Source organism: Geotrypetes seraphini, chromosome 4, assembly GCF_902459505.1.
Source record: "Geotrypetes seraphini chromosome 4, aGeoSer1.1, whole genome shotgun sequence".
Taxonomy (NCBI): domain Eukaryota; kingdom Metazoa; phylum Chordata; class Amphibia; order Gymnophiona; family Dermophiidae; genus Geotrypetes; species Geotrypetes seraphini.
The window spans coordinates 124,488,429-124,516,260 of record NC_047087.1 but is presented as its reverse complement, the minus strand read 5'-3'; the positions used below and the strand labels follow the sequence as shown (position 1 = coordinate 124,516,260).

General features: G+C 43.0%; 1 protein-coding gene across 3 annotated transcripts in view; it reads right to left on the bottom strand.

The window, feature by feature from the left end:
- LOC117358840 (hepatocyte cell adhesion molecule-like) overlaps positions 1 to 27,832 on the bottom strand; it is a 101,400-nt gene that overhangs the window by 17,303 nt on the left and 56,265 nt on the right. For 2 of the 3 annotated variants that reach the window (XM_033940601.1, XM_033940600.1), the window contains exons 3-5: positions 15,124 to 15,381; positions 2,328 to 2,585; positions 294 to 422 (exon numbers count right to left, since the gene is read on the bottom strand). In XM_033940601.1, the coding sequence (XP_033796492.1) occupies positions 294 to 422; positions 2,328 to 2,585; positions 15,124 to 15,381 (645 nt within the window). The remainder of the gene's footprint in view (positions 1 to 293; positions 423 to 2,327; positions 2,586 to 15,123; positions 15,382 to 27,832) is intronic. The other variant, XM_033940602.1, reaches the window with a different exon arrangement.

The window sequence follows — 27,832 nt, the reverse complement described above, 5'->3', positions numbered from 1 at the left end:
TAAATATTAGTAGTAGTAGAATAGTAGTAAATAGAAATAGTAGTAGTAGTAGAGTAGTAGTAAATAGAAATACAAATTCAAATCAGGAAAACATTTTGCTATTAAAATTGTAATCACTAAAAAATTGAATATTTTTCAATTACATGTTGGTTTTTATAAGAAATCAATTGTCTCCTTAACAAAGGAGTCTTCTGCCCTTAATTGTTCCTACTGAGAGGGTTATTTAGGCTAGGAGCATTCACATGATATATAAACTACTAGACTGCACCTGATATGATTTTGCATTTATTTACCTTTTGAAGTAACGTTTTTAGTCTTATTAGGCATGGTTGTGTTATCCGAAGGCTTCCCTTCCACAGTGCTATTAGTAACGGGGAGCTCATTGCTGATCAGCGTGGGTGCAAGGGCCGAGGTCGATGTTTCTAGCAGAAACAGATTAATTCCGATGAGAATGGCTCATTATATCTCTACCATACTCACCCAACTATCTAGGACCATTTTACTGAGGTGGATAGTATAGCATATAGCCTGGAGAAGGGAGCACACTAATGGGTCTCAAGTTTAAATTTTGCACTTCTCCTGATTCTGAGTAAGACGCTTTTTGCCTATCCATTTCAGGTTACAAAATAAACATCCATAAATTATTAACACATGGACATAATCCAACTCTTTCAAACAACAACATTCATATCTACATTCCCCTTTTCCATGTAAATCACAATAATCTAAAAAAAATGTAAGCATCCCCATATAACTGCACTGTTTAAAAATTTCTTCTATAATCATATTTTTCTTTGATCAATTAGTCTAACATAAAAAAAGATTGTACAAATAAATGAGTCTTAAGATGTCTGCAAAATTGTTCAATGTTCTTCAACAGCCATGCGTTGCCTGGCAACTTGTTCCATAAACCTACTGCCCACTGAAAATGCAGAGTGACTCATTACAGCATACCTAATATGCAGTATCCACAGCCAATTATATAGTTGTATCAGATCTTAAGCTTCTCGTTGGCTTTTATACAGAAAAAAACTGTTTCAAATACCATGGTACCTGATCATATAATCTTTGATGTATCACCATCAACACTTTATATCGCACCCTCCACATAATTGGCAGCCAATGTAGTTGTTTTAAAACTGGAGTCAAAGAAGTATATCGGTTAACTCCCTTCACAACTCTTTCTACAGCATTTTGAATTATTTGGAGCGCATGTAACCTACTTTTTGCAATTCCTAAATATAATAAGTTACAGTAATCAATTCAGTAGAGTACTAGACTCTAGAAAACATTCCAGAAATCACACTGCGACAACAAAGGCTTCAATCTCTTCAAGAAATTCAACTTAGAAAAAGCAGACAACTATTTGTGACACTTGTGCCCCCATTGAAAGATGACAATCTAATACCATTCCCAGCTAACGTAAAATTCAGTTACATAATCTCTAAACTGAACACTAGTTGGCCAATTCTCTTCATCACTTTTTTCCTATAATCATCATCTCTGTGTAAGCTGCTTCAAGGAGTTGTCCCCTTTACCGGCAACTCATCAGTTTAACCATATTACTTCTTAAAGTCAAAGAAGTTAAGAAATAATATGGTCAAACTGTTGAGTTGCCACTAAAAGGGACAATTCCTAGAAGCAGCTTATTGGCGAAACATGTTGGAAGAAATAATCCCCCACTGACACTTCAGTTAAGCTAAGTACAATTTATGGCTAAAATTTGCTGAACATTTATAAAGGCTGATGAAGATAGTGTATTTTATTTATTGTTTACTGGAAGCTTCTAAACTATTAATGGCTGGTGAGTCAATTCTGAGCGGTTTGCATAAGCTTCAGTAAAGGTGTTACAATACATGAAAATCAGTAGTGGTATTACAATACATAAACTAAATATATGTGAATCTTACCTATTTATACCATTTATACATATACTATAATTATTGTTTATGTATTGTCATATACTTGTCTTTCTTTGTATTATTTGTGAGTTCACCCTATTGTATTCCAAGTGGGGAGTAGCCTGCTGTTTCCTCCATTTTGCTACTCCCCCTAAAGATTTCTTTATTTGCTAGCGCACCTTTGTAAAAGAAGCCCTAGGTGATGTCTAGGGTTACTAAATACTCCAGAAAAAGGAGGATAGATTGAGACATCTGGGTTTTACTTCCATTGCTGTCAATGGAGGTAAAACCCGAATGTCTCAATCCGTCCTCCTTTTTCTGGAGCCATATAGTAACCCTAAATGATATCAGAAAAATAGCCAACCAGTCTTCCAGTATTAGAGTAATATCCTCATCATTGCATTGAATAAATCCTTACTTGCTTACCTAGACATGAGACATTAATGGAGTGACTGATATTCTCACTGATCTGGTTTTTCACAATACAGATCACCTCTCTCAGCACTTGAGATGTCATTAATATTGTGCAGATGCCATTCTGTGAATAAGTGCAGTTTTCCATGAGAGACATCCCCTCTTTGGTCCAGGAATACTTGGGGTCTGTTCCATTCTGCACACTGCAGGAGACCTGAATTTTCCCATCTTCTAGGCAGGAATAGTTGACCATGGGCTTTGACACTGGATCTACAGGAAGGGCAAACATAGTGTATCTGAGATCTAGGCCTCACTAGTCTAGTTGCTAACTGAAAGAAGCAAAAAGACAACAGGTGAGACTTCATCCCCTGAGAATCCTCATTAGGAAACTAAAGACTTCCAATTACTTAAGTATTTTATGTATTAACTAGTATTTTAGCCCGTTACATTAACGGGTGCTAGAGTAGACATCTATTTTGGGGTTGTTGTTTTTCTTTGTCTCTTTTTCCTTGGATGCTGTCTGTCTGTCATTCTTTCTGTCTGTGTCTCTCCCTGGCCCCCTGTCTATCTTTCTTTCTGTCTCTGTATTTCTCTGTTGTGCCATGCCTGCCTGTTTCTCAGTGGCCCCCTTCCTATGTCCATACTGTCCCATCCTATGTCCTTAGTGCCTCCTATGTCCTTAGTAGCCCAGTTCTTCTTTCCCATGTCCTTAGTGCCCCCAGTGCCTCCTTCCCATGTCCTTAGTGCCCCCAGTGCATCCGTCCTGTGTCCTTAGTGCCCCAGTCCCTCCTTCCCGTGTCCTTAGTGGCCCCAGTGCCTCTGTCCTGTGTCCTTAGTGCCCTCAGTGCCCCTTCCTATGTCCTTAGTGCCCCCCAGTGCCTCCTTTCTATGTCCCCCTCACTGCCTTCCAGACTTTGACCCAACCCCACCCCCGAAGCCAGCCTGCCTTCCTCCCTCCCATCCCCCTGTGTAGTAGACCCAATGAGCAGCATCTTTAGATTTGTACCCCCCTCCCATCCCCCCTGTGCAGTAGAACCGGTGATCAGCCTGTTTCCATCTTCCCCCGCCTCCGCCACCGTGCATCCGACTCCATTGACCCTCCCATCCGCCCCTCCCACAGCGAGATGACCTTGGCGTTTCGTTTCCGGCTCCTGGTAGGTTTGTTGGCTGCGCCTCTGGCCGGGTTGGGGGGGAGGGAAGGAGGCGGCCGACATCCAACTTGGGCCGCCGCACCGCAGGAGAAGCAGTGCCCAACTTAAAACCCGGAAGGATTACCTTAAAATGTTTTCCGGGTTTGGCTGTCGCGGTCGACATCCGCCTGGGGGGGGGGAGGAAGAGAGAGAGCGGAGAGGCGGCGACCGCTGCGTTTTTCAACAGGGAGCAGGACAGACCGTAAGGCGCGCATGCGCACTTCCTATGTGTCGCTACAGCTCATGGAAAACCGGCGCACACATAGGAAGTGTGCATGCACGGCCTAGCGTTTTATTATATTAGATTCTGGATGCCAGAGAGAGTTTTGGTCTGTGGCCCCTTCAATGAGGAAAAGCCAGTAAGTGGAAATGTTAAAAATGGAGAAGAACCCAGGTAGCTACTAATTTTTACACGACTGAATTTCTTGCACTGCAAAGTGGTAAACGGGCTAAAACTGAGGAAAAGAACACCAATAACATGACAGGATAGATAGAAACAATTAGATCACTGTAGCATATTTGAGAAATATAGGAAGGAACTGAAGGTCAAAGCAGAAACAGGTTGTGAAGGAGTCACAGGTGTAGATACCGAGACTTGCTACTTCTTGCTAGGCTTCCATGGGCCTGAGTGGAAAGATGGGTTTTAAGTGTAGACCCTTCTTAGCTTTCACCCAATTTCTCAATTTATTTTTCTAAGATCACTGAGAAGGTAGAAGAACAATTGTCATCTTTTCTAGATAAGTCCAGGTTTTAGATACTTTAGCACTGAACATTCTCATTTAGGTTAAAACTGACTTTGTATGCATTGTTCTGAATATAGGACAGAAGGTACTTCTCCTCTCCTTGGAATTGTCACAGTGTGTGATCTTGCAAACAAACCATCCTTTACTTGTTAAGCAACTAGAAGAGTTAAGTATTCCTGAAATGCTCTTGTCTTGGTTTAACTCTTATTTACAGCACAGAGTTTTTCAGTTTTGTTGGTCTAATTCATTTTCTAGCACTTATAAAATTCCTGTGAAGTGCCTCACGGATCAGTTCTCGGACCTATTCTTTTAATGTTTTCCTCACACCACCTACCGGTACTCTCTTAATAGTCACTTGGAATCATTTATATCTATGCTGATGATATTCAATTACGGTACTGTTCCTTTTACAATCACCATCAGTACATGTCACTTTGAAATCTCTGGTATACTGAATATACCGGTAATTGCTGATTGGCATACTACAGGGGGTGCTGAAAATTTCTCAGCCTGATCAACCAACTTCCTAAATTCTGAGCGTTATTTGGTCACTGTAACTGAAAAGAGTGTTATCTTATTTTGTTGCCAATTTGCAGAAACAAAATGCTATGTTTTGACATTGTTTCAGATCATTGATTGAACCATATTTATTTATTCAGTTTTCTATACTGTTCTCCCAAGGGAGCTCAGAACAGTTTATATGTTTATTTAGGTACTCAAGCATTTTTTCCCTGTCTGTCCTGATGGGCTCACCTGAGCCAATAGGGGGATTAGGTGACTTGTGCAGGGTCACAAAGAGCAGTATGTGTTGTCCCCATCCCCACCCTATCCCCGCAGAGTCTGTCCTCATTTGAACAAGCCTCAAATCTTAATGATTTTATATTTAAATCTTTTTATTAAAGTTTAAAAGAGGAACAATATTCTGTACAACTGTTTATAAATCACAAATAGATCCTTCCATTTCGGTCTGGCGTTGTACAACCATTGCATAGTTTTAATTGCCTTTGTTTTTACATCATCTGGGAAGTTAATTGGATTGTCTTTAAGATAAGGGTATAGAGGAGAAACTAAATTCTGTAGGGGATAAACAGGAAAATAATGGCTTGATTCTCAAAATGGCATCCCGTTTGTAGGCAGCGGTAGATATCCTACTGCCTTCTAATGGACCAATTGGGATGCACATTAAAAAAATATGGATGCAGAAAACAGAGCCTACAATATGGGCATCTGACTTGCGCCTATGCATGCCTACAGACACCTAAGACCAATGTAGGCATAGCTTTTGCCGGAAGTAGCCTTAGGTGAACATAGACATGCATAGGGGTAAAACACTGACCTACATTTAAGGCTTCTGAACCAAAAATAGGTAGGCGTCCATTTTGCAGGCACCTACCATGGCTGGCGCCGTTTCCAGAATCAGGCCCTAAGAGGTTGATTCTACAATTGGGCATCCTGCTTCTAGGCAGCCAATTGGGATGCACATTTGTAGAAAAAAATTCTTCCGAGGAAGGATGCCTGCACTCTAGGCATTTGTCATGGCTCTAAGGAGATGCATGAAGACACTTAAGCTGGGTGTAAGTGTGTTTTTTCCTGGAAGTTGCCTTGGGCGAGTTTAAGTATCCCTTTGCATTTCCCTAGAGCTGTGACAGATGCCTGAAGTGTAGGTCTGCAAAATGCTGGCCTACATTTCAAATCGGAAAAGTAGACGCAGCCGGCTGAGCGGATTGCAGCATAGGAATCCTCAATCAGCTGAACTGGCAGGCCTTCCCAAAAAATGCAGCTTTGGGGAGTCCTGGCTGAGCTGATCGGAGGGAAAATACCCCTGCTGTAATCAGCTGAGCCGGCTATGGCAGAGGACACCCCCCCCCCCCCCCCAGGACATCAAATCCTGAGATCGGCAGGAGAGATGCCCACTCCCTCCTGCCTAACACCTGCCATCACCCACCCCCCACCCCCAAGATTGGCAAGAGAAATGCCCACTTCCTCCTGCTGCCTGGCCCCCTTGATCCCCCAATACCTCACCCCAAACCCCTGACACCCCCTGAACCCCCTGTACCTTTTAAAGAAAGCTGGCAAAAGGGATGCCCAATCCTTCCTACTGGCAGGCCTGCCTCTTTAAAATGTCTGGCCTTCCCCATGCATCCTGGGATTCACAGAGGAGGGTCCTAAGCCCCTGAGTAGCCCAGATACCTAAGGCCTCAACCATAGGAAGGGGTCTTAGGCTACTCCAGTGCATCCCAGCCGGCTCAGATGCTTAGGATTCCCATGCTGTGATCAGCTGATGGTGAGGGATCCCTCAGCAAAGATAGGCAGCTGAAATGCCTTTCTTGGAGATCAGGGAGGAGTGATTCTTTAACTGGCACTGATTTGAGAATCTGGGGGTAAGGTGTCTGTCCTTTCAGGTACACACAATTTTGCATAGGACACCGGAATGCAATTCTCAGCCGCTTCATAGGCAGCTGCCGAGATTGACATCCTATACAGAATTAGGCTCCATGACCTTTGGACAATGAAAGCAGTGCTCTAAACCACTGAGCTAGAGCTGCTTTCTTTCAGGTGGCTGTGATATGATACCTGAGGAGATCATACCTTAGGAGATCCCTAAGGTATCATATCACAGGATACGAAAAGCTACCTGAATGGAAGCTACTGTAGCTCAATGAATAAAAACCCTGTTCTCATCTTCCAGAGGTCATGGGTTTGAATCCCAAATATGGTCAGCTCTTCCAGCACATATTCCTATTTTAAAAGTGGCATCCAGCCTTCCAGGTGCACCTTGATGATCTCACAATGAGGTCACCATTGTGCAGCTGGAAACCTCCATTTGCAATGAACTACAAGCCATGCTGAGGTCTGTATCTCTTTTTCCAGTTCTTAATCTTTTGGAAATGAAGTTATCTATGCAATATATATATATTTTTTTCATTTGCTTTGCTTGCTTAATGCAGCTCTTTCAAGAATTAGCTTATTGCAGCATTCTTTAGTCAGAAAAAAAGGGTAGCTTTTGAGCAAGAAATATAAAGCTATCTTTTTCATGTGCTCTACTTCAGTTAATGGATCTTTTCCTATAATTAGCAAATAACATTGCTGTTGTCCCACAAAATAGAATGTTTTGTATGCAATATCTTTGTATTTATGTGCCCTGTTTATGTGGTGCATTATTAAATGTATTTTGAGCTTAATAAAGCAAATATAAAAACCCTATTAATCTATTTAGTGAAACGCATTGGAAACATTCAAAGGCTGCTTAAGTCCCGTCCAACTAACTCACACCTATCTGCCGCCTAAGTTCCACTCAAAAGTAGACCTGCTTTTTATTTGCCTACAATGTAGGCATTAGTTGGACGTGCTCAGCAATATGTAAATTATTCAATAGATGTCCACATCGAAGCCTCTCCCATGTCAAGCCTATGCCACACCCACACCTGTTTCTTTAGGCGCAGCTTTCTCAGATGGACAACCACAAAATTGTGGATGCGTCTCTGAACTGACATCCACATCCTTTGGATGTCCAAGTACCAATTAACAATCGTTAAGCCTCTTAAATTGCTTGTTAACCACTTTATTTGGACTCCTAACTCCCACCTAACTGTAGGTGTGACTTAGACGTCCTATACAGAAATTACCCCTAAATGTCTATTAAATGTTGGAAATGTTCTTGGATGCAAGCAATGATGGATGAATCTGTTGCTGTTACAGTAAGATGCTTGAGCAGCTGGTCACATGTTGAAAAGACATTGCAGATGGTAGACAGGACACAACTGATATTATTTAACAGTAGTTCATTGAAATCCAAAAGCAGCTTCTGAAGTTTATTTTTAATCACTGAATTCAGTTACCAGTGGTCTAAGATGTGTTACATTTTTACAAAGTGATACTATTCTCCAATTTTTAGAGAATGACACGGGGACAAAGTTTGTTCCTGTCCCTGCAAATTTTGTCCCTGTTTCTGCCATGTGGGAACCTGTCCCTGTGTCATTCTCTCATGATGTCCATTTAGTTACTCTCTCACAGCAATCTAGCCCTCTGTCTTATATTTTTTTCTCATTTCCTCCCATTCTTATTTTCCTTAGAATAACAGACTTCCCCTATTCTTTTCCCTCCTAATTTAAAAAGTTATGATTTATACTTTAGGTCTCCTAATGCAATTTGCCTCTTTGTTATCCCTTATTTTTTTATTTGTATAGTTAATTACTTAGATATTTTTATCATTTGTGGTATATTAAATGAAGTTGAAGTTGAAATGTAATGCAGTCCAGTCCTAAAGTTTTAAAAGAATGGTTCTGCATTAAGTACAGGTGGCAGGGCATTCCAAAGATGCAGAGCAGTGAAATAAAAGGCACTGTATATCATATGGTGTCAACTTGGATTTGCAAAACAGGACAGATAAATGACATTTGTGTGATGATTGCAAGGAGTGAACTGGAGTATAGGGAATGATTAAGGAGGACAGATAAGAAGGCGTTCCAGCATATAATGCTTTGCCTGTTAAAGTTAGGATCTTAGGCCCAGATTCTGAAACTGGCGCCAATATTGGCAGACACCTTAAAAACGGCCACCGATTGCATGTCAATCACGCATCGGTGCTGATTTCAGAATTATGCCAATGCTAAAAATAGGTGCCGGAAATGTAGGCCAGGGTTTTCTGGGCCTACATTTGTGGCACCTATCTTCGCATGAATTGCACCTACATAGGCTTTAGGCCACCTATTGCCACTTCCGATTCAGGCACCCTTATTCTAGGCACCTCTGGGTGCCTACATTTTTTAACGAGTTTTTATTTGGTTTTAAAATGACAGTCAATTACTGTGCCAATTAAACAATTAAGTTAGGCAGTGGTAGTGCACCTAGAATCAGTCCCTTAATGTCTGAATTTCTGGAATAGGTTTCAACCATAAAAGGGCAATCTGAAAGAAATGAATAGAACCAAACCAGCAATATTCCAGGTAGGTCAAGAGAAGACAAATGAGATAGGAGAAGAGAATGATCAATGAGATCTAATGCTGCCAAGAGATCTAAAGACATGGAGAGAATCATTTGTCCTTTTAAATATGAATCAACCTAAGTGTGGCAGTGATGATAGTTTCAGACTGGCGAGAGTGAAAAGCTAGAATCTGTTCAGAGAAGTGCTGAAGTTCAAGAAGCACAACTTTTTCTGATACTTTGGAAACAAAATTATGATTTGATACAGGGCGGTAATGTACTAGAATAGTACGGTCCAGAGATGCTTTTTCAAAATTGATATTGTAGTGGATGGGAAGTTGACGATAGTGGGTCAGTAATGGCTAATGTGACCATATGTCCCGTTTTTAATGGGACCGTCCCGTTTTTAGATCCCCTGTTCCGTTATCCCCATGCACACCTTCGGGACGCCGAAATGTCCCATTTTCAAAGACAGCATCCCGAAGCTATGCATGGGGACAACGGGACAGGCGATAGCTTCCCCTCCCTCCCTGCCGCACCAAAGCCAGCTAGCCTGCCTGTCTGCCTCCCTCCCTCCAGCGCCGAAGCCTGGCCTACTGCCGATTCAAATCCCCTCCCCCAGTCCGCCACCACTGACCCAGAAATTCCTCCCTGACGTCAGAATTGGCATTGGGAAGAAAGTTTGTGGGCCTGCGCCTGGACCTTCCTTTCCTTCAGTTGCAGCTGGTGGTGGCAGACCGGTGGGGGGGAGGGGGTTGAATCGGTGGTAGGCCAGGCTTTGGCGCTGGAGGGAGGGAGGCAGACAGGCAGGCTGACTTTGGTGCGGCAGGGAGGGAAGTAGGCAGGCAGGCTGGCTTCAGGGGAGGGGGTGGGACAATGGCTGAAAAGCAGTGAGGGGGACATAGGAAGGAGAGAGGGAGAAAGGAAGGAGAGAAAGAGGCAGAGAAAGGGGGGTTGTAAGCAGAAGAAAGACTAGAGAGAGAAAGGCCTGGACCAAAGGGGAAAGAGAGGAGGCAGTTGCAGGACTATGGGAGGTGCAGACAGAGGGGGAGAGACCCTGAGGAAGAGCAGAAAGAGGCAAGATCATAACAGAGGAGGGAGAGAGAGGGAGATCTGGAAAAAAAGTACAAAGGAGAACTGAGACTAGATCTGGGGAGGGTAACAGAGGGGAAGAGAGAGAGAGACCTGGGCCCAAAGGGGATGGGGCTGGATTGTGAAAGAAATGTTAGATGAGAAAGAAAGAAAGAAATATTGGATGCACAGTCAGAAGTCAGTGCAACCAGAGAACTCGTGAAATCACCAGACAACAAAGGTAGGAAAAATGATTTTATTTTCAATTTAGTGATCAAAATGTGTCAGTTTTGAGAATTTATATCTGCTGTCTATATTTTGCACTATATTTGTCTACTTTTCTATAGTTACTGAGGTGACATTTAATATTTTAAAGTCATCTGCCTTGCCATCTTTGAAAACCTCGCAAATCTAAATGATAATTAACATTTTCTGTGCGTACAGTGTGATTTGTGATTTTTTTTTAATTTTATGGCTACCATTATGAATTAATAAGATATTATATATACACTAGTGTTTTAGCCTGTTACATTAACGGGTGCTAGAGTAGATGTCTGTCTGTCTGGTATTTTTTTTTATTTGTCTCTCTCTCCTTGGACTCTGTCATTCTTTCTGTCTGTGTCTCTCCCTGGCCCCCTGTCTGTTGTCACACCCCGAGTTCCTGCAGGAGCAGCAAACCACGGGCAAAGTGACCCAGACTCCAATCCTACGTGTCCCTTGCTACTAAGGGATCCTCCAGGTCTTACTTTTAGGCATGCATGTAAGGAATACAGGTTTCAGTCAGAATGTGCAAAAACCAAAAAATAGCTTTATTCCAGTAATGGTAACATAATTCAAAACAATTCAGGCCTCAGCCTTGCAGTGCAGTATGCAGTCATAGCACATGACATCAAACTCATAAAGGTCCATCATAAAATATTCCAAAAAAAACAAAATTTGAATAACACTATATTACATACAGTCCCTGCTTCTGGGCTTGCAAGCTTATGAGTCTCAGTTCTCTTCACCAGAGCAACAGTGTTTTTAAATCAATATTCTTTTATCCAAGCAGTTCATTTTTATGTTCAAAAATGATTGAGATATCACTAGTCTTCAATAGCACACGTACGTTTCCCTTCTCTGCAATGGTGCACTTGGGATTAGCCACAGCTGAGAGAAAAGCAACGTGCTGGCTCAGTTGGCAATCAGCCAGGAAGTACAAACCCACATACAACTTTATATAGCTCAGGGCTTTAAAGAAAACTTCTGTATTAAGCTTTCAGGGAGAGTTTTAAAACTGAAGTATCTAAACTTTCAGATTCCCTAGCAGCACAGAGGAATAAGCACCATGAGAAAAAAAAATCCAGGTTTAAACTCACTGTATTTCCATAGGTAATAGCTGGGTTTCAGTGCATGCCTGGCTTGCCTGGGTGTCCATTGCTTCCTCCTCTGGCTGCTCCCAAGGCTCCCTGATATGAGCCGAATCATCTGCCTCTATCATGGGCCAGTCTGAGAGGGTCTGGCTCTCTCCAGCTTCATACCCTCCTGGGTGTTCCTCTCCCGTGTGCCTCGTGAGTCTGGCTTCCCTTGGCTGCTTCCCCCTCTCTGTTCTCAGCAGGCTCATTATATCCGGTGGAAAACCACTCCCCTTCTGAGAATGTGGGGGAAGGGTTTTCCACCCACTAACTTGTTTCCTGCTTTCACAGACGGAATACTTTCTAGCCCTGATTTTAACTGGCTGTTCAAATTTCCTGAGATATTTAACAGTGGCAGGATAGGGTTTGCACAGAGTGAAACTTTCAAACTTATCCTGCCCTGTTTCTGCTATTTCCATTTCCACGTCAGAGCTAGAGTCAGCTTGATTCATTAATTGATCAGTCACCTGATCCGCTCTCCTGCAACTAGGTGACTTGTGCACATTCCTGCTCACTGGGGCAAAAAGTTTGGTTGAAATCTGTCCATGCATTGAAGAGTTATGCTGGAACATACATACATACACACACACACACATATATTCAAATTATAATGTGAAATATTTGACAAAATGAATACAATACAACTAACGCAAAACTTGTATTATAAACAACATTTTTAGTTTCACCTCCAGGAGCAAGAACATATAAATTCTTGGGTGAGCAAGCAACATAGAGTTGTGGGCCGCGAGATCCCCAGAACATATCACCCCAGGTAGTGAGGGATCTGCATACCAAGTTTCATTCAAATCGGTCAAGCCGTTTTTGCGTGATCGCAGCACATACACACACACATACATACATACACACATACATACCTCCGATTTTATATATATAGATTATTAACTTTATACACTGAAGGTTGAAGTTATATATATAAAAACACACATAAAGAATAATATTAGGAGTGACCCGGTGAGGATTCAATGTGTAAATCCAGGTGTTATGAAAAAATATTGAACACGTGGTGGCATTTCTGAGGGTCTGTACAAGAACATTTCTTAATAGAAGGTGTTTTAAGGGTGTCCAGAAGGAGGTCATCCTTTAATACATGTTTAGACTTATACCTTCTATATCAACATCGATCTTTAAACCAAGTCATCAATTTATCAAACTTCCTGGCATGACATAGAATTGTGATGTGTGTTTTGAACTTTATGCAATCACTTAATCAAAGAAAGATTAATATCAGCAAAACCTTGTATTGCAAGTAATTTGGTTTGCAAGTGTTTTGCAAAACATTTTATTCAATTTTAACTTGATATACAATCAATGTCTTGCAATACAAATACATACAGTTTACACACATCACAACTGAGCCGATGGTTCTTCACTGTCTGACGCTGTGGGAGTGTAGTGACTGTTCTAAAAGAGCGAGGTCTTGCAATATGAGTACATATAGTATATACGCATGACATCATCGCAACTGAGACGATAGTTCTTCTCTCTCTGACACTGCAAGAGTGTAGTGACTGTTCTAAACAAGCAAAGTCTTGTAATACGAGTACATACAGTATGCACGCATCACATCATCACAACTGAGCCAATGGTGGCTCTCTCTCTCTGACACTGCAGGAATGTACTGACTGTTCTAAATGAGCGAGGTCTTGCAATACAAGAACATATAGTATTTTGTATTAAAGTTTTTGGGTTGTGGAACGAATCGTCTGAGTTTCCATTATTTCCTATGAGGAAATTCGCTTTGATATATGAGTGCTTTGGATTACAAGCATGCTTCTGGAATGAATTATGCTCGTAAACCAAGGTTTTACTGTACTATACTGTACTGCAATAATCCAGTCGAGAATCAGTTGGGATGATTCATCCAAGTAATAACAATAAAGAATTGGTGGTTTATCTATGGTTTACCAGAGTTTCTATTAAGTTAATTGAAAGTAAAGTAGACAATGGTCTGGAATATATGATGTACCAGTTTCTAGGTTTGATTAAAGGCTATAATATTGGTCTTTTATTACTATATAGGCTACTGGGAAATTGGAAGGCAATATTACATTAGTGATTTCTATTCCACCATTATAACCGAAATTGTTTAATATATTGTAATGTGTAACATAAATTACATTTAGAAGATACGGGGAAATTAGATGCAATTTTTAGATTTTATGATACAGTTAGGTATGAGTGTGGATTTGCCATCTTCCACAAATGCAAAAGGTCACAAGTTAGATTTTATTTATTTTATTGATTTTACTAATATGCAATCAATTGACTATTTATCATGGGAACCTGTTATATGGACAGATCATTTTTTGGCCAAATGTTTCTTGAAGATATGTACTATAAGTCCCAAAATAAAAAAATTAGTGCTGTTAAGAAGATTGTTGAAAGACGGGCTAAAGTGAATGATGAGTTATTTTGGATGGAAGGAAGTGGCAGACTAGAGAATGAAGATAATTCAGTAGGATTAGTAGAATCTTGGACATTAGTCACAAGTCAAGTTTTAGATGAGTTGGCTCCTTTAAAGAAATTTAGTATAAGAACAAAGAATAATCCTTGGTTTAGATCTGAATTAGCCGAGGTGAAGAGAACATGTAGGAGGACATTGGTATGGAGAAAGACTAAAAATGAAGATCAGTACAATGCTTGGAGACATATGATTACATCATAAAAGAATAATGATGTTGAATTCTAAGAAAGAATATTTTGAACAAAAAATTCAGAAGGCTGATAATTTGACTAAAAGATTGTTTCCAATTTTTTTCTACCTTGACAAGTACTGAAGAAGTTCAATAGACACCTACTATTGATTAACACCTTTTCCTGCATGTATAATGCTGTATTATGCACCAGAAACCTTTATAAAATTATCCCCATAAGGCTTATCAGGCTCATAACAAAATTCTATAGTTTGGAAATAAATGGGAAGCTAATGGCAATAAATGAACTTGATCTATCTGCAATGGGAGGAAACTTTGTGATTCTGTAAAATTGTTTGCACAGAATAACCAAAAGGAATTGATTGGGAGTAAGAGTTATGGAGTGGGGAAAGGAAAAGGAGATTGCCTTCCTCTTCCAGCCATCATGATCAGCATTGCAGCATGAGATTATCTGCTTTTTCCATTTTTCTATGGTCCTGTAAGCTGAATGCTTTGAAAATGATACAGACTTTTGAGAAGCTAATATCATAGTTTCTCCCAATAAATGCAGAGGAGCGATAAGATTAGGTGATGTCTAGGGTTACTATATTCTCTACGGTTACTAAATACTCCAGAAAAAGGAGGATAGATTGAGACATCTGGGTTTTACTTCCATTGCTGTCAATGGAAGTAAAACCCAAATATCTCAATCTGTCCTCCTTTTTCTGGAGCCATATAGTAACCCTAAATGATATCAGAAAAATAGTCAATCAATCTTCCAGTACTAGAGTAATATCCTCATCATTGCATTGAATAAATCCTTACTTGCTTACCCAGACATGAGACATTAATGGAGTGACTGATATTCTCACTGATCTGGTTTTTCACAATACAGATCACTTCCCTCAGCACTTGAGATGTCATTAATATTGTGCAGATGCCATTCTGTGAATAAGTGCAGTTTTCCATGAGAGATATCCCCTCTTTGGTCCAGGAATACTTGGGGTCAGTTCCATTCTGCACACTGCAGGAGACCTGAATTTTCCCATCTTCTAGGCAGGAATAGTTGACCATGGGCTTTGACACTGGATCTACAGGAAGGGCAAACATAGTGTATCTGAGATCTAGGCCTCACTAGTCTAGTTGCTAACTGAAAGAAGCAAAAAGACAACAGGTGAGACTTCATCCCCTGAGAATCCTCATTAGGAAACTAAAGACTTCCAATTACATAAGTATTTTATGTATTAATTCTGGATGCCAGAGAGAGCTTTGGTCTGTGGCCTCTTCAATGAGGAAAAGCCGGTAAGTGAAAATGTTAAAAATGGAGAAGAACCCAGGTAGTTACTAGTTTTTACAAGACTGAATTTCTTGCACTGCAAAGTGGTAAACGGGCTAAAACTGAGGAAAAGAACACCAATAACATGACAGGATAGATAGAAACAATTAGATCACTGTAGCATATTTGAGAAATATAGGAAGGAACTGAAGGTCAAAGCAGAAGCAGGTTGTGAAGGAGTCACAGGTGTAGATACCGAGACTTGCTACTTCTTGCTAGGCTTCCATGGACCTGAGTGGAAAGATGGGTTTTAAGTGTAGACCCTTCTTAGCTTTCACCCAATTTCTCAATTTATTTTTCTAAGATCACTGAGAAGGTAGAAGAACAATTGTCATCTTTTCTAGATAAGTCCAGGTTTTAGATACTTTAGCACTGAACATTCTCATTTAGGTTAAAACTGACTTTGTATGCATTATTCTGAATATAGGACAGAAGGTACTTCTCCTCTCCTTGGAACTTGTCACAGTGTGTGATCTTGCAAACAAACCATCCTTTACTTGTTAAGCAACTAGAAGAGTTAAGTATTCCTGAAATGCTCTTGTCTTGGTTTAACTCTTATTTACAGCACAGAGTTTTTCAGTTTTGTTGGTCTAATTCATTTTCTAGCACTTATAAACTTCCTGTGAAGTGCCTCACGGATCAGTTCTCGGACCTATTCTTTTAATGTTTTCCTCACACCACCTACTCTCTTAATAGTCACTTGGAATCATTTATATCTATGCTGATGATATTCAATTACTGTTCCTTTTACAATCACCATCAGTACATGTCACTTTGAAATCTCTGGTATACTGAATATAATTGCTGATTGGCATACTACAGGGGGTGCTGAAAATTTCTCAGCCTGATCAACCAACTTCCTAAATTCTGAGCGTTATTTGGTCACTGTAACTGAAAAGAGTGTTATCTTATTTTGTTGCCAATTTGCAGAAACAAAATGCTATGTTTTGACATTGTTTCAGATCATTGATTGAAACATATTTATTTATTCAATTTTCTATACTGTTCTCCCACGAGAGTTCTGAACAGTTTGCATGAATTTATTCAGGTATGCAAACATTTTTCCCTGTCTGTCCTGATCGGCTCACAATCTATCTAATGCACCTGAGGCAATATCTATCTAATGCACCTGAGGTGAGTTGTGCAGGGTCACAAAAAGCAGCATCGGTTTCAACCTACAACCTCAGGATGCTGAGGCTGTAGCTTTGACCACACTCTCCCCTTATCCCCATATCCACATCATTCTCTTCTTGGATGGGCTGAGCATAGACGTTGGAATGGGGGGCCACAAGGGCCATGGCCTCCTCAAAAATTACCCATTCACAGACACTGCTACTCCCTGCCCACCGCCACTGCTCGCTGCCGTAACAGAAGGAGGGGACGGGCCAGGTGCGTGCCGCGAATGCACGCCACTGGCCCACAAGCCTCCCCCCAATGTTAATTCTGACGTTGGAGAGAAGGCTTGTGGGCCAGCGCCGCTGGTATGCAACTGGCTCTTCCCTTCTTGGATTTTCTGCAGCAGCGGGCGGTGAGTGGCAGCGGACTCGGGGGGGGGGGGGGAAGAATCAGCGGCGGGTAGGCCAGGCTTCGGCACGGCAGGGAGTGTGGGAGAGAAGCAGACTGGCTTCAGCGGCAGACCAGGGGAAAGGAAGAATCAGCGTCGGGTAAGCCTGCCTTCAGCGTGGCAGGTAGGGAGGCAGGCTGGCTTCAGCGTGGCAGGGAGGGAGGCAGGCAGGCTTCGGGAGAGGGGTTGGGACAAAGGCTGGTAGGAAGTGAGGGAGACATAGGAAGGAGGGAAGGAGAAAGGAAGGAGAGAGAGACAGGGAAAGACGGGGGGGAGGGGGTTGTAAGTAGAAGAAAGACAGAGAGAGAGTAAGGCCTGGACCAAAGGGGAAAGACAGGAGGCAGATGCTGGACTATGGGAGGTGCAGACAGAGGGGAGAGACCATGAGGAAGAACAGAGAGATGCAAGATCATAACTGAGGAGGGAGAGGTAGTAGGTACAAAGGAGAACTGACACTGGATCTGAGGAGGGTAAGCAGAGGGAAAAGAGAGAGAGACCTGGATCCAAAGGGGATGGGGCTGAATTGTGAAAGAAATGTTGGATAAGAAATAAATAAATATTGGATGCACAGTTACAAGGAAGTGCAACCAGAGACTCATGAAATCACCAGACAACAAAGGTAGGAAAAATGATTTTATTTTCAATTTAGTGATCAAAACGTGTTAGTTTTGAGAATTTATATCTGCTGTCTATATTTTGCACTATATTTGTCTATTTTTCTATAGTTGTTACTGAGGTGACATTGTATATTTTAAAGTCATCTGCCTTGACATCTTTGAAAACCCCCGAATATAAATAATTAACATTTTCTCTGCGAACAGTGTGCTTTGTGTTTTTTAAATTTTGTGGTTACCGTTATGTATTAATAAAATTATATTGTGTGTATATGAAAAAGTGGATGGAAGAAATTGCATTACATTTAGTATTATTATTATGGGGGGTGGAGTCAGGGACGGAGTTTGGGCGGGCCTGGGGCAGAGCTTCCCCCCCCCCCAAACAAGCGTTCCACTGCCTATGGGGCTGAAAACTTTTCAGCACCCCCTTGTACAATGGTTTGAAATTAAGAAGGTTGCTTTTCTTTTTCTCTAGAGTGGTCCACTCACATTAAAAAGCTTATCTAATATTCATAGGGTTCTTAAAAAACTCAGGAGGAAATGCTTAAAAGCCTGCCATAGAATTAAGACTGGTTGTAGCTAGTCATACTTGCAAGGCAGCTCAGCCTCCAGTGCTGAAAAGGGTTCTCGGATGCTTCTACTAATCATGGTAACAGCCACTGAGAACCCTATACAAATGCATTACAATGAGCTCATTAGTATTATAATGAGCACTCCTTGTAATGCACAGAAGGGAGTGTCCACCTCATACCTGGTAAAATTTTCCGATAGGTCTGGAGCTGCCGGTAGCTGTTTGTGTGTCTGCTGTGTGAGTTTATGTCCCGCTTCTGAGGTCAGAATGCAGCTGTTAGGCAAGGGACACATACTCACACAACATATGCACAACAGCTGCATCCTATTGCCTGTGAAACAAAATAAATAAATAAATAGGTGTGGGCCTGTGCAGACCTGTGCCCACTGCTTAGCGTACAGTTCCTCCCCCTGTTACCGGGCTACTCAGAACAAATAGCATGCAAATCATTTGCATGCTATTTGTCCTAAGCTTGCCCCAGAAAATCAAAATCGCTCACAATCCAGTATTCTTTTACTGGGTTGCTGGAGCTTTGTGTATCCTACTCTCAGTAGAAAAAAAATCTTTGACAAAACATTAGCTAATCATCTCACTTTTCTAATCTAATTTCGGATTTATGACCCAAACTATGCCTAAATAGGTTCAAGGCGACTTACAGTGCAATTTAAGGAGATACAAATTAATACAGTACAAGGATGTCACAGGTGGTACATTACAATACAGATTGAATAATGGTACAATACAAGAGGAAATAAACTAGTATTATTGAAAGAGTGGTGCTGCCAGGTATATGGTAGAAGTGACTTAGTCCATGGTCACATGGATGATAGTGTGTATACTATCGATGAGATAATAAGGTGTTTTTAGGCTCAAGGGTCATTTTTCTGTGTTGAGTATGGTAGTTTGGTTCAGATCTGATGATTGTTGGGAGGTTGTTCCATGTCTTTGTGCCAATATACTTAAACAAACTACTCATATTTCCCTGTCTGTCCCAGTGGGCTCATACTCAATCTAGTGTCCTGGGGCAATAAAGGGATTAAGTGACTTGCCCATAGTCACAAGGAGCAGTGAGGGATTTGAGCCTACAACCTCAGGATGCTGAGGCTGTAGCTCTAAGCACTGTGTCACACACTCCCACATAGGCATCTGACTTGCACCTATGCATGCCTACGGACACCTAAGACCAATGTAGGCGCGGCTTATGCCGGAAGTGGCCTTAGGTGTACATAGACATACGTAGGCGCAAGTCAGACGTCTTAAATGTTGGTCTGTGAAACATTGACCTACTTTTATTTATTTATTTTATTTTATTTTGTTTTATTTATATTCTGCATATCCTACAATTCTATGCGGATTACAAATTATTCAGGTACTCAAGCATTTTTCCCTATCTGTCACAGAAGGCTCACACTCTATCTAATGTACCTGGGGCACTGGGGGATAAAGTGACTTGCCCAGGGTCACAAGGAGCATTGCAGAATTTGAACCCACAACCCCAGGGTGCTAGGGCTGTAGTTGTAACCATAGCACTAAATCAAAAATAGATGTGATTCTAGACACAGCGCTTACCAGTGATTGACACATGGGCATCCTTCCTGCCATGGGATGTCTTGGAGTGGTGGCGGAAGGAGGAATTGGGCACTCTTCCTGCCACGGACATTCGAAGAGGGGATGCTTCGGGGTTTCTGGTATGCCAGTAGTCTTCGCATGGGGTCACGAGTTTCCTCCTGTGGCCGCTAATCTGATTGCAGCAGGGGGATTCAGTTAGGTATGAGTGTACATAAGAACATAAGAAATTCCTCTACTGGGTCAGACCTGAGGTCCATCGTGCCCAGCAGTCCGCTCACGCGGTGGCCCAACAGGTCTAGGACCTGTGCAGTAATCCTCTATCTATACCCCTCTATTCCCTTTTCCAGCAGAAAGTTGTCCAATTCCCTCTTGAACCCCAGTACCGTACTCTGTCCTATCACGCCCTCTGGAAGCGCATTCCAGGTGTCCACCACACGCTGGGTAAAGAAGAACTTCCTAGCATTCGTTCTGAATCTGTCCCCTTTCAACTTTTCTGAATGCCCTCTTGTTCTTTTATTTTTTGAAAGTGTGAAGAATCTTTCCCTCTCTACTCTCTCTATGCCCTTCATGATCTTGTAAGTCTCTATCATATCACCTCTAAGTCTTCTCTTCTCCAGGGAAAAAAGTCCCAGTTTTTCCAATCTCTCAGCGTATGAAAGGTTTTCCATCCCTTTTATCAGACGTGTCGCTCTCCTCTGAACCCTCTCGAGTATCGCCATATCCTTCTTAAGGTACGGCGACCAATATTGGACGCAGTACTCCAGATGCGGACGCACCATTGCTCAATACAATGGCAAGATAACTTCTTTCGTTCTGGTTGTAATACCCTTTTTGATGATGCCTAGCATTCTATTTGCCTTCTTAGCAGCCGCTGCGCACTGTGCCGACGGCTTCATTGTCAAGTCCACCATCACCCCCAGGTCCCTTTCTTGGGTACTCTCATTTAAAAACATCCCTCCCATCATATAGTTGTACCTCGGGTTTCTGTTTCCCACATGTAATACTTTACATTTCTCAACATTGAACTTCATCTGCCATCTCATTGCCCATTCCCCTAGTTTGTTCAAGTCCCTTTGCAGTTTTTCAGTCTTCTTTAGTCCGAGCTCTACTAAATAGTTTAGTGTCATCTGCAAATTTTATTATCTCACACTTCGTCCCTGTTTCCAGATCATTAATGAATACATTAAATAGCAGCGGCCCTAGTACTGAGCCCTGCGGGACCCCACTCGTGACCTTCCTCCAGTCCGAGTAGTGGCCCTTCACTCCCACCCTCTGTCTCCTACCCACCAACCAGCTTCTGATCCATCTATGTACATCTATAGATTAGTCATCTTCCACACACACAAGGTCACAAGTTAGATTATATTTCTTTTATTGATTTTACTAATATGCAATCAATTGACTATTTATCATGGGAACCTGTTATATGGACAGATCATTTTTTGGCCAAATGTTTCTTGAAGATATGTACTGTAAGCCCAAAAATAAAAAATTTAGTACTCTTAAGAAGATTGTTGAAAGAAGGGCTAAAGTGAACGATGAGTTATTTTGGAAGGAAAGAAGTGGCAGATTAGAGAATGAAGATAATTCAGTTGGATTAGTAGAATCTTGGATATTAGTCACAAGTCAAGTTTTAGATGAGTTGGCTCCTTTAGAGAAATTTAGTTTAAGAACAAAGAATAATCCTTGGTTTACATCTGAATTAGCCGAGGTGAAGAGAACATGTAGGAGGACATTGGTATGGAGAAAGACTAAAAATGAAGATCAGTACAATGCTTGGAGACATATGATTAAATCATAAAAGAATAATGATGTTGAATTCTAAGGAGTATTTTGAATAAAATACCTTGACAAATACTGAAATAGTTCTGTAGACACCTACTATTGATCAGCAGTTATTTCTGCATGTAAAACGCTATATTATGCACCAGAAACCTTTATAAAATTATCCCCATAAGGCTTATCACACGTGTGCACATGATGTCACTGCAGAGCATCCACGCATATGCGGATGCCATCTGGGGGTGGTGCTGGGAGGCAGGACTGGGCAGAACTGGGCAGTCCTAGGGGTGTGATCATGGGTCCAAATTTTCCTTCGGGAAAATCTGGTAACCTTATCTGCTGTCACCATAGACACCATATTTTTGGGGGACAAAGATATAATCTATCCTAGATTGGGTAGAATGGGCAGAAGTGAGTGTAATCATGATCAGTCTGTGTAAAATCTCCATATATCAATCAGACCTAGGGTCTCACTCATCAGTGAAAAACCCTTCTAAGAAGATGGGATCCAGGCCACTGGAATCTATCTAATGCTGGATCCCAAAGTCAGTTAAAATCCTACCCATAACCAAATTCTGGATATCAGACTGCAATAAAACAGCTAATAAGCTTCTATTAAAGTTTTTGCCATTTGTACATATCACTTTGCATCCTGATCTGTCCATACATTACCTACTTGGGGAATAAGTCCCTTGTGAAAAAGAATGATCATTCCTCCTTTTTTCCCCTGTGCTAACGATGCAGCATAATGTCCCACCCACCATTTCTTCAATTTGGCATGTTCTATGGCCTCTAAGTATGCTTCTTGTAACATTGCAATGTCTGCCCTCTGTTGCTGCAAAATTTTTGATCTCTTAATTGGGGAAGATACCTCCTTTACATTCCAAGTTATCAACTTAACCATGGCCTGCCTCAACAGGCCTGCCTGTAATATAGAAATAACGGTAGCTGTCCCAGCCCCAAACCCAAACCCCCCCCCCATCACCACCACTCCATCTTAGCCCACAAATCCAAACTGCCACACCAAACAGCTACTCCCAACTCACAGTAAACACATCCATTCATGTACAACATTTTATCAAACATTCTGTTACCAAATCCTCATCTTCACCCCATACTCCCTACCTTTCCATTCCCCTTCTCTCTCTCTTCCCCCTTTCAATCCTAAACCTCCACTCCCCATCAGTCATATGAAGCACACTAAAATGCACCACTTCCAAAATGGGCTTAGGCTCTCTCCAAGGTGCTTGACTAGGATAAAGATCCCCAAATCCAATACATTCAAATGCCCATCCACACCCACAGACACTCCAACAGTACAGCTGTTTATACAAGCAGCTCAATAGCTCTGTTAAAAATACATATGAGAACTTGTCTTCTGCCTTAGGCAAGTATACCAAAGGCAGTGCCAATATCAAAGGCATCACCTCCAAGCGACCCCCAATCGAACATAAGCTTTTCTATATCTCCACTGACTAAATATTCCTGCAGGTGTCCGCGATGTCTACACTCCTTCTACCAAATGCCAACTTGAAAGATCAAAGATATCATTGTGTCTTCCATCCTTTTTTTTTTTTTTTTTTGTAAATTATCTTTATTGACAACTGCAAAGGAACACACAACCACGAGTGAAACAATCAGAAAACATAGCATCCAGAAACAGCACTGGATATCAGAACAACAAATGATCGCAGTACAAAAAACCCCATGGGTGGGTTCCCGTCACAATTGACATTTTAAAATATCAACCCCGCCACACAAACACACGCAAGTCCCACTCCCGCAACCCAAACCACAACAATCACTCCCCACACATACCACTAGACAGCCAAGCATCCAAACATCCCAATGCTCACCCCCTACATCCACACTGGTGCAGTCACCCGAGAAAGATCAAAAACAAAACAAAAGCAAAAACAGAAAGACAGATGGAGACAGAGCAACAGCCCCCACTAGGAAACAAATCAAGGAGAGGAAGTCATGCCCTCTGTCTCCAAACCGGAGCAGATCTGCAACGCTCGCTGCCACAGATCTCGATAGCAGCGGTGAGTCAAATTCCCAGCCTTAGGAATACGCTGAAGCTCATAGCGCCCCACCACAGCCAAACAAGCCAACCAATGCGAAAAGGATGCCACAGACTCGTCCACCCAATGCTGCAACAGGAGCTTTTTTACTACCAAGACAGCCATGTAGAGAACCCTGCGTTGAGGAAGCGTGAGCCCCCACTCAATCAAATCACGCTGATCACCCAAGAGCAGAAAACCATAAGACCATGGTACAGCTCGTTGGAGAAGGCGCTCCAAAAAGGGGAGAGCCTGCAGCCATATTGCAGAAGAAGGGCACTCCAAAAAATGGTGCGTTAGGGTACCCACGCAACGCTTACATTTAACACAAACGGCGTCCTCCCAAAGGCCCATACGAGCTCCCTGAGCCCGAGATAAATAAGCCCGATGCAAAATTTTAAATTGCATTTCCCTAAAGTCCGTGGAACCCCCCAGGGCGTGCACGGTGGCAAAGAGATCAAGAAAGGCCTTACGATCCAAGGCAATACCCAGCTCCGATTGCCACCGGAAGGCCAGTCGGTCAATAGATCCCAAATCTGAGGCGGCCTTCAGAATCTGATACCAGGTAGCTAATTTGTTAGAAGCTGGAGAGACCTGAAAAAACTGAACATCCAAGGGACCACAGAGCCAAGCATCCCCCCAGCGACGTTCGAGAGATAAGTAATAATGCAGGGCTTGAAGGTAAGACCAGAAGTGAGTCCGAGGCAGTTGCCAGTGGGTCTGCAGTTGTGCAAAAGAAGGAAAATGACCCCCACCCCCCCCACGGAAACAATATCATGAAGAGTTCTACCCCCTCTCTGCTCCCACTGCCGGAACCAGGCGTGTCCCACCCCCGGCGGAAAGTTGGAGTTCCCATACAACTGCAACAAGAGAGATGTGGCTGGAGATTTCCCCTGCCGCCATCTCCACCATCGCCACGCACGCCGCAGAGGAAAAAGATACGCAAACTTAGCCCCTCCTCCCGGAATAGCCAACAATGGGGTATGCAAAAGAGACAAAACTGAGTGAGGGGCACACCAAGACTCCACCCAACTCTGGGAAGAGAATTTATAACAACCCGACCAGCCTTCATGGATAAAGCGAAACAAAGCGGCGACATTATAATAGCGAAGATCAGGAAGGTTTAAACCACCCCTATATTTATCCAAGGCCAATGTAGCAGAGCTAGTCAGGGCCCGCTTATGATGCCAAACGAAAGAGGAGATAAGCGAACGAAACAGACACACCTCCTTAGCATTAACCCAGAGTGGCATAGCCTGCAACGGATACAAAATCTTGGGAAGGAGGACCATCTTAGTCAAAGCCACACGACCCCAAACCCCCAGGGGAAGTTCTCTCCATTTCTCACACAAATGCCGAATCTCCTCCAAATGACGTAGCACATTATAGCGATACAGAAGCTTGAGATCAGGACTTAAATATACTCCCAGATAACGCATCGGCCCCTTCACCGGAGGAATCTCAAGGCTCGCATGCAAGGACTCTACCTGGGTAGACCGCAATGGAAGAAGTTCAGATTTATCACAGTTAACACGCAGACCAGAAATATCTCTAAAGGAGCGGACCAAAGCGAGGACCCGCCCCAAATCCCTCCTGGGATGGTCCAGATAAAGAAGAATATCATCGGCAAAAAGATTAATGCGACTCTCCTGGTCCCCAATATGAATGCCCCGAATATCCAGATCATCTCAAATCCTAGCAGCCAGTGACTCAATGGCTAACACGAAAAGCAACGGGGACAGTGGGCAGCCCTGTCGCGTCCCACTTCCCAAATCAAACGGTGCAGTAAACTGACCATTGACCAACAGCCTGGCCTGCGGCTGGATGTATAAGCTACTGATCCAATGATGAATAGCACCGTCTATGCCAAACTGCCGCAAAACCCAGAAGAGATATTGCCAGGAGATACTATCAAAGGCCTTTTCCATGCCCAGGCCTACAATAGCCGATTCACCATCCAGGCCACGCCTGGAATGAAGGGCCATCAGAGCTCTAACTAGCATAGCAGCCCGGCACGAATCCTGCCTGGTCCTCGTGGATCAAGAGCGGCAAAAAGGCATTCAAGCGATGCGCCAAGAGTGTGGCAAAGAGTTTAGCATCCTGATTAAGGAGGGAGATAGGCCGATAGGAACCCACCTGGGACGGGTCCTTGCCAGGCTTAGGCAGCAGCACCACATGGGCCATATTAGGAGTCCCCAAACCGCGAGACTCAGAGAGCGCATTAAACGCTCCCGCCAAAGCCGGAGAGATCTGATCCGACAGAATCTTATAATACTCAGATCCAAACCCATCCAGGCCCGGTGCCTTAGTTAACTTAAGCCGCTTGATACCAATCTGCACTTCTTCCGGACTAATAGGGGCATTCAATTGCCCCAACTGGGCGTCTGTCAACCGAGGGAGCCGAAGCCCCTGAAAGAAGGCATCCCGGTCACCGTCCGAGAACAGTCTATTCGCATACAGAGATTCATAAAAGTGAACAAATTGCTGCTGAATCTGCCGCTCCTGCGTGTAACAGGTACCCTTGGGGTCCCTGATGGATAGGATAACCTGCCTGGTACGCGGAGGCCGGACCAAATTAGCCAACAATCTCCCTGTCTTACCCCCCCAGGCATACAATTTATACCGTTGAAAATAAATATCGCGAGAAGCCCGCTGTGTCAAGATGGCATCGATCTGTCGCCGGACGTTCAATAGACGAAGTTTGTCATCCAGCGAGAGAGAAGTACAATGGCGTGCCCTCAACTGTCGAAGCTCCCCCGATAGAGTCAACAACTCCGCATCTAGGGACCTTTGTTTGCGAGAAAGATAAGCAATAATGAACCCCCGCAGAACCGCCTTGGAGGCCTCCCAATAGGTCACTGGACCAACATCGTCTGTATTGTTGTGTGAACTATACTCCGACCACTGTTCCTGAAGATATTTATGAAAGTCGAGATCTCGATAGAGAGAGCACGGAAATTTCCAATGGCGTTCCTCGGGGTCCGGCATGAACTGAAGCTCCATGACTACTGGCGAATGGTCTGACAGGGGAACCTCCTCGATATCAATCCCGGACACTCTGGAGAGCAGAGATGGCGACACCAACAAGTAATCCAATCTTGCATATACATTGTGGGGATGCGAGTAGAAAGTGTAAGTGCGCTCCGCGGGGTGCAAAATCCTCCAAGTGTCCAACAGCTGCAACTGGCTAAGCAAAAAGTTTACCCCCTTGGCTCCATGGTCCCTGGTCCCACCCTTGGCCGGTCTACAATCCAGTGCGGGATCAGCGGTAATATTGAAGTCCCCTCCTACTACCGGTTGGTACTCAGGATACATGGCTATCTTGGCAAGCAAAGCTGAAAAAAATTTATGATTATACACATTAGGAGCATACAGACTACACAATAACCACTTATGCCCCCATAATTTCCCCAAAACAATAACATAGCGACCATCCCGATCTTGGAGAACTTTATGAGTATGGAAGGGCAACTGTTTATGAATAAGAATGGCAACCCCTCGCTTCCGGGCACCAAAGGAGGACGAACAGACCTCGCCCACCCAATCTCACCACAGCTTGAGATGCTCCGCAACCGAAAGATGGGTTTCTTGCACAAAAGCGATATCCGTCCCCCTCCTGCAGAACCAGGATAACAATTTTTTCCTCTTAATAGGGGAATGAATTCCGTCTACATTTAAAGTAGATATGGTCAACTTAGTCATGATGAAAAAATGTCCCAAATGTAAGAGCAGTATACTTGGAAATAGTAGAGACGGGCAGCCCCCCAGCTAGGCCTCCCATCTTGAACCCTGGGAACCAAAACCCCCCCAAGCAGGAACATAGAACAAAAAATCCAGTGCATCCACCCCCGGGATCGCTGCACCCCCACACACGCAGTCCACTTCTCAACCCATACAAACCACAGCCATCCAAACCAACAAGCAAACACAACAGCCCCCCTACCCCCCCACCCCCAACCCCCCTACCCTCCAACCACAGCCCACCCCCCGAAGAAGCACTATCCCAGAGCCATCCCCAGTGCCCCCCAGCACAGAATGAAAAA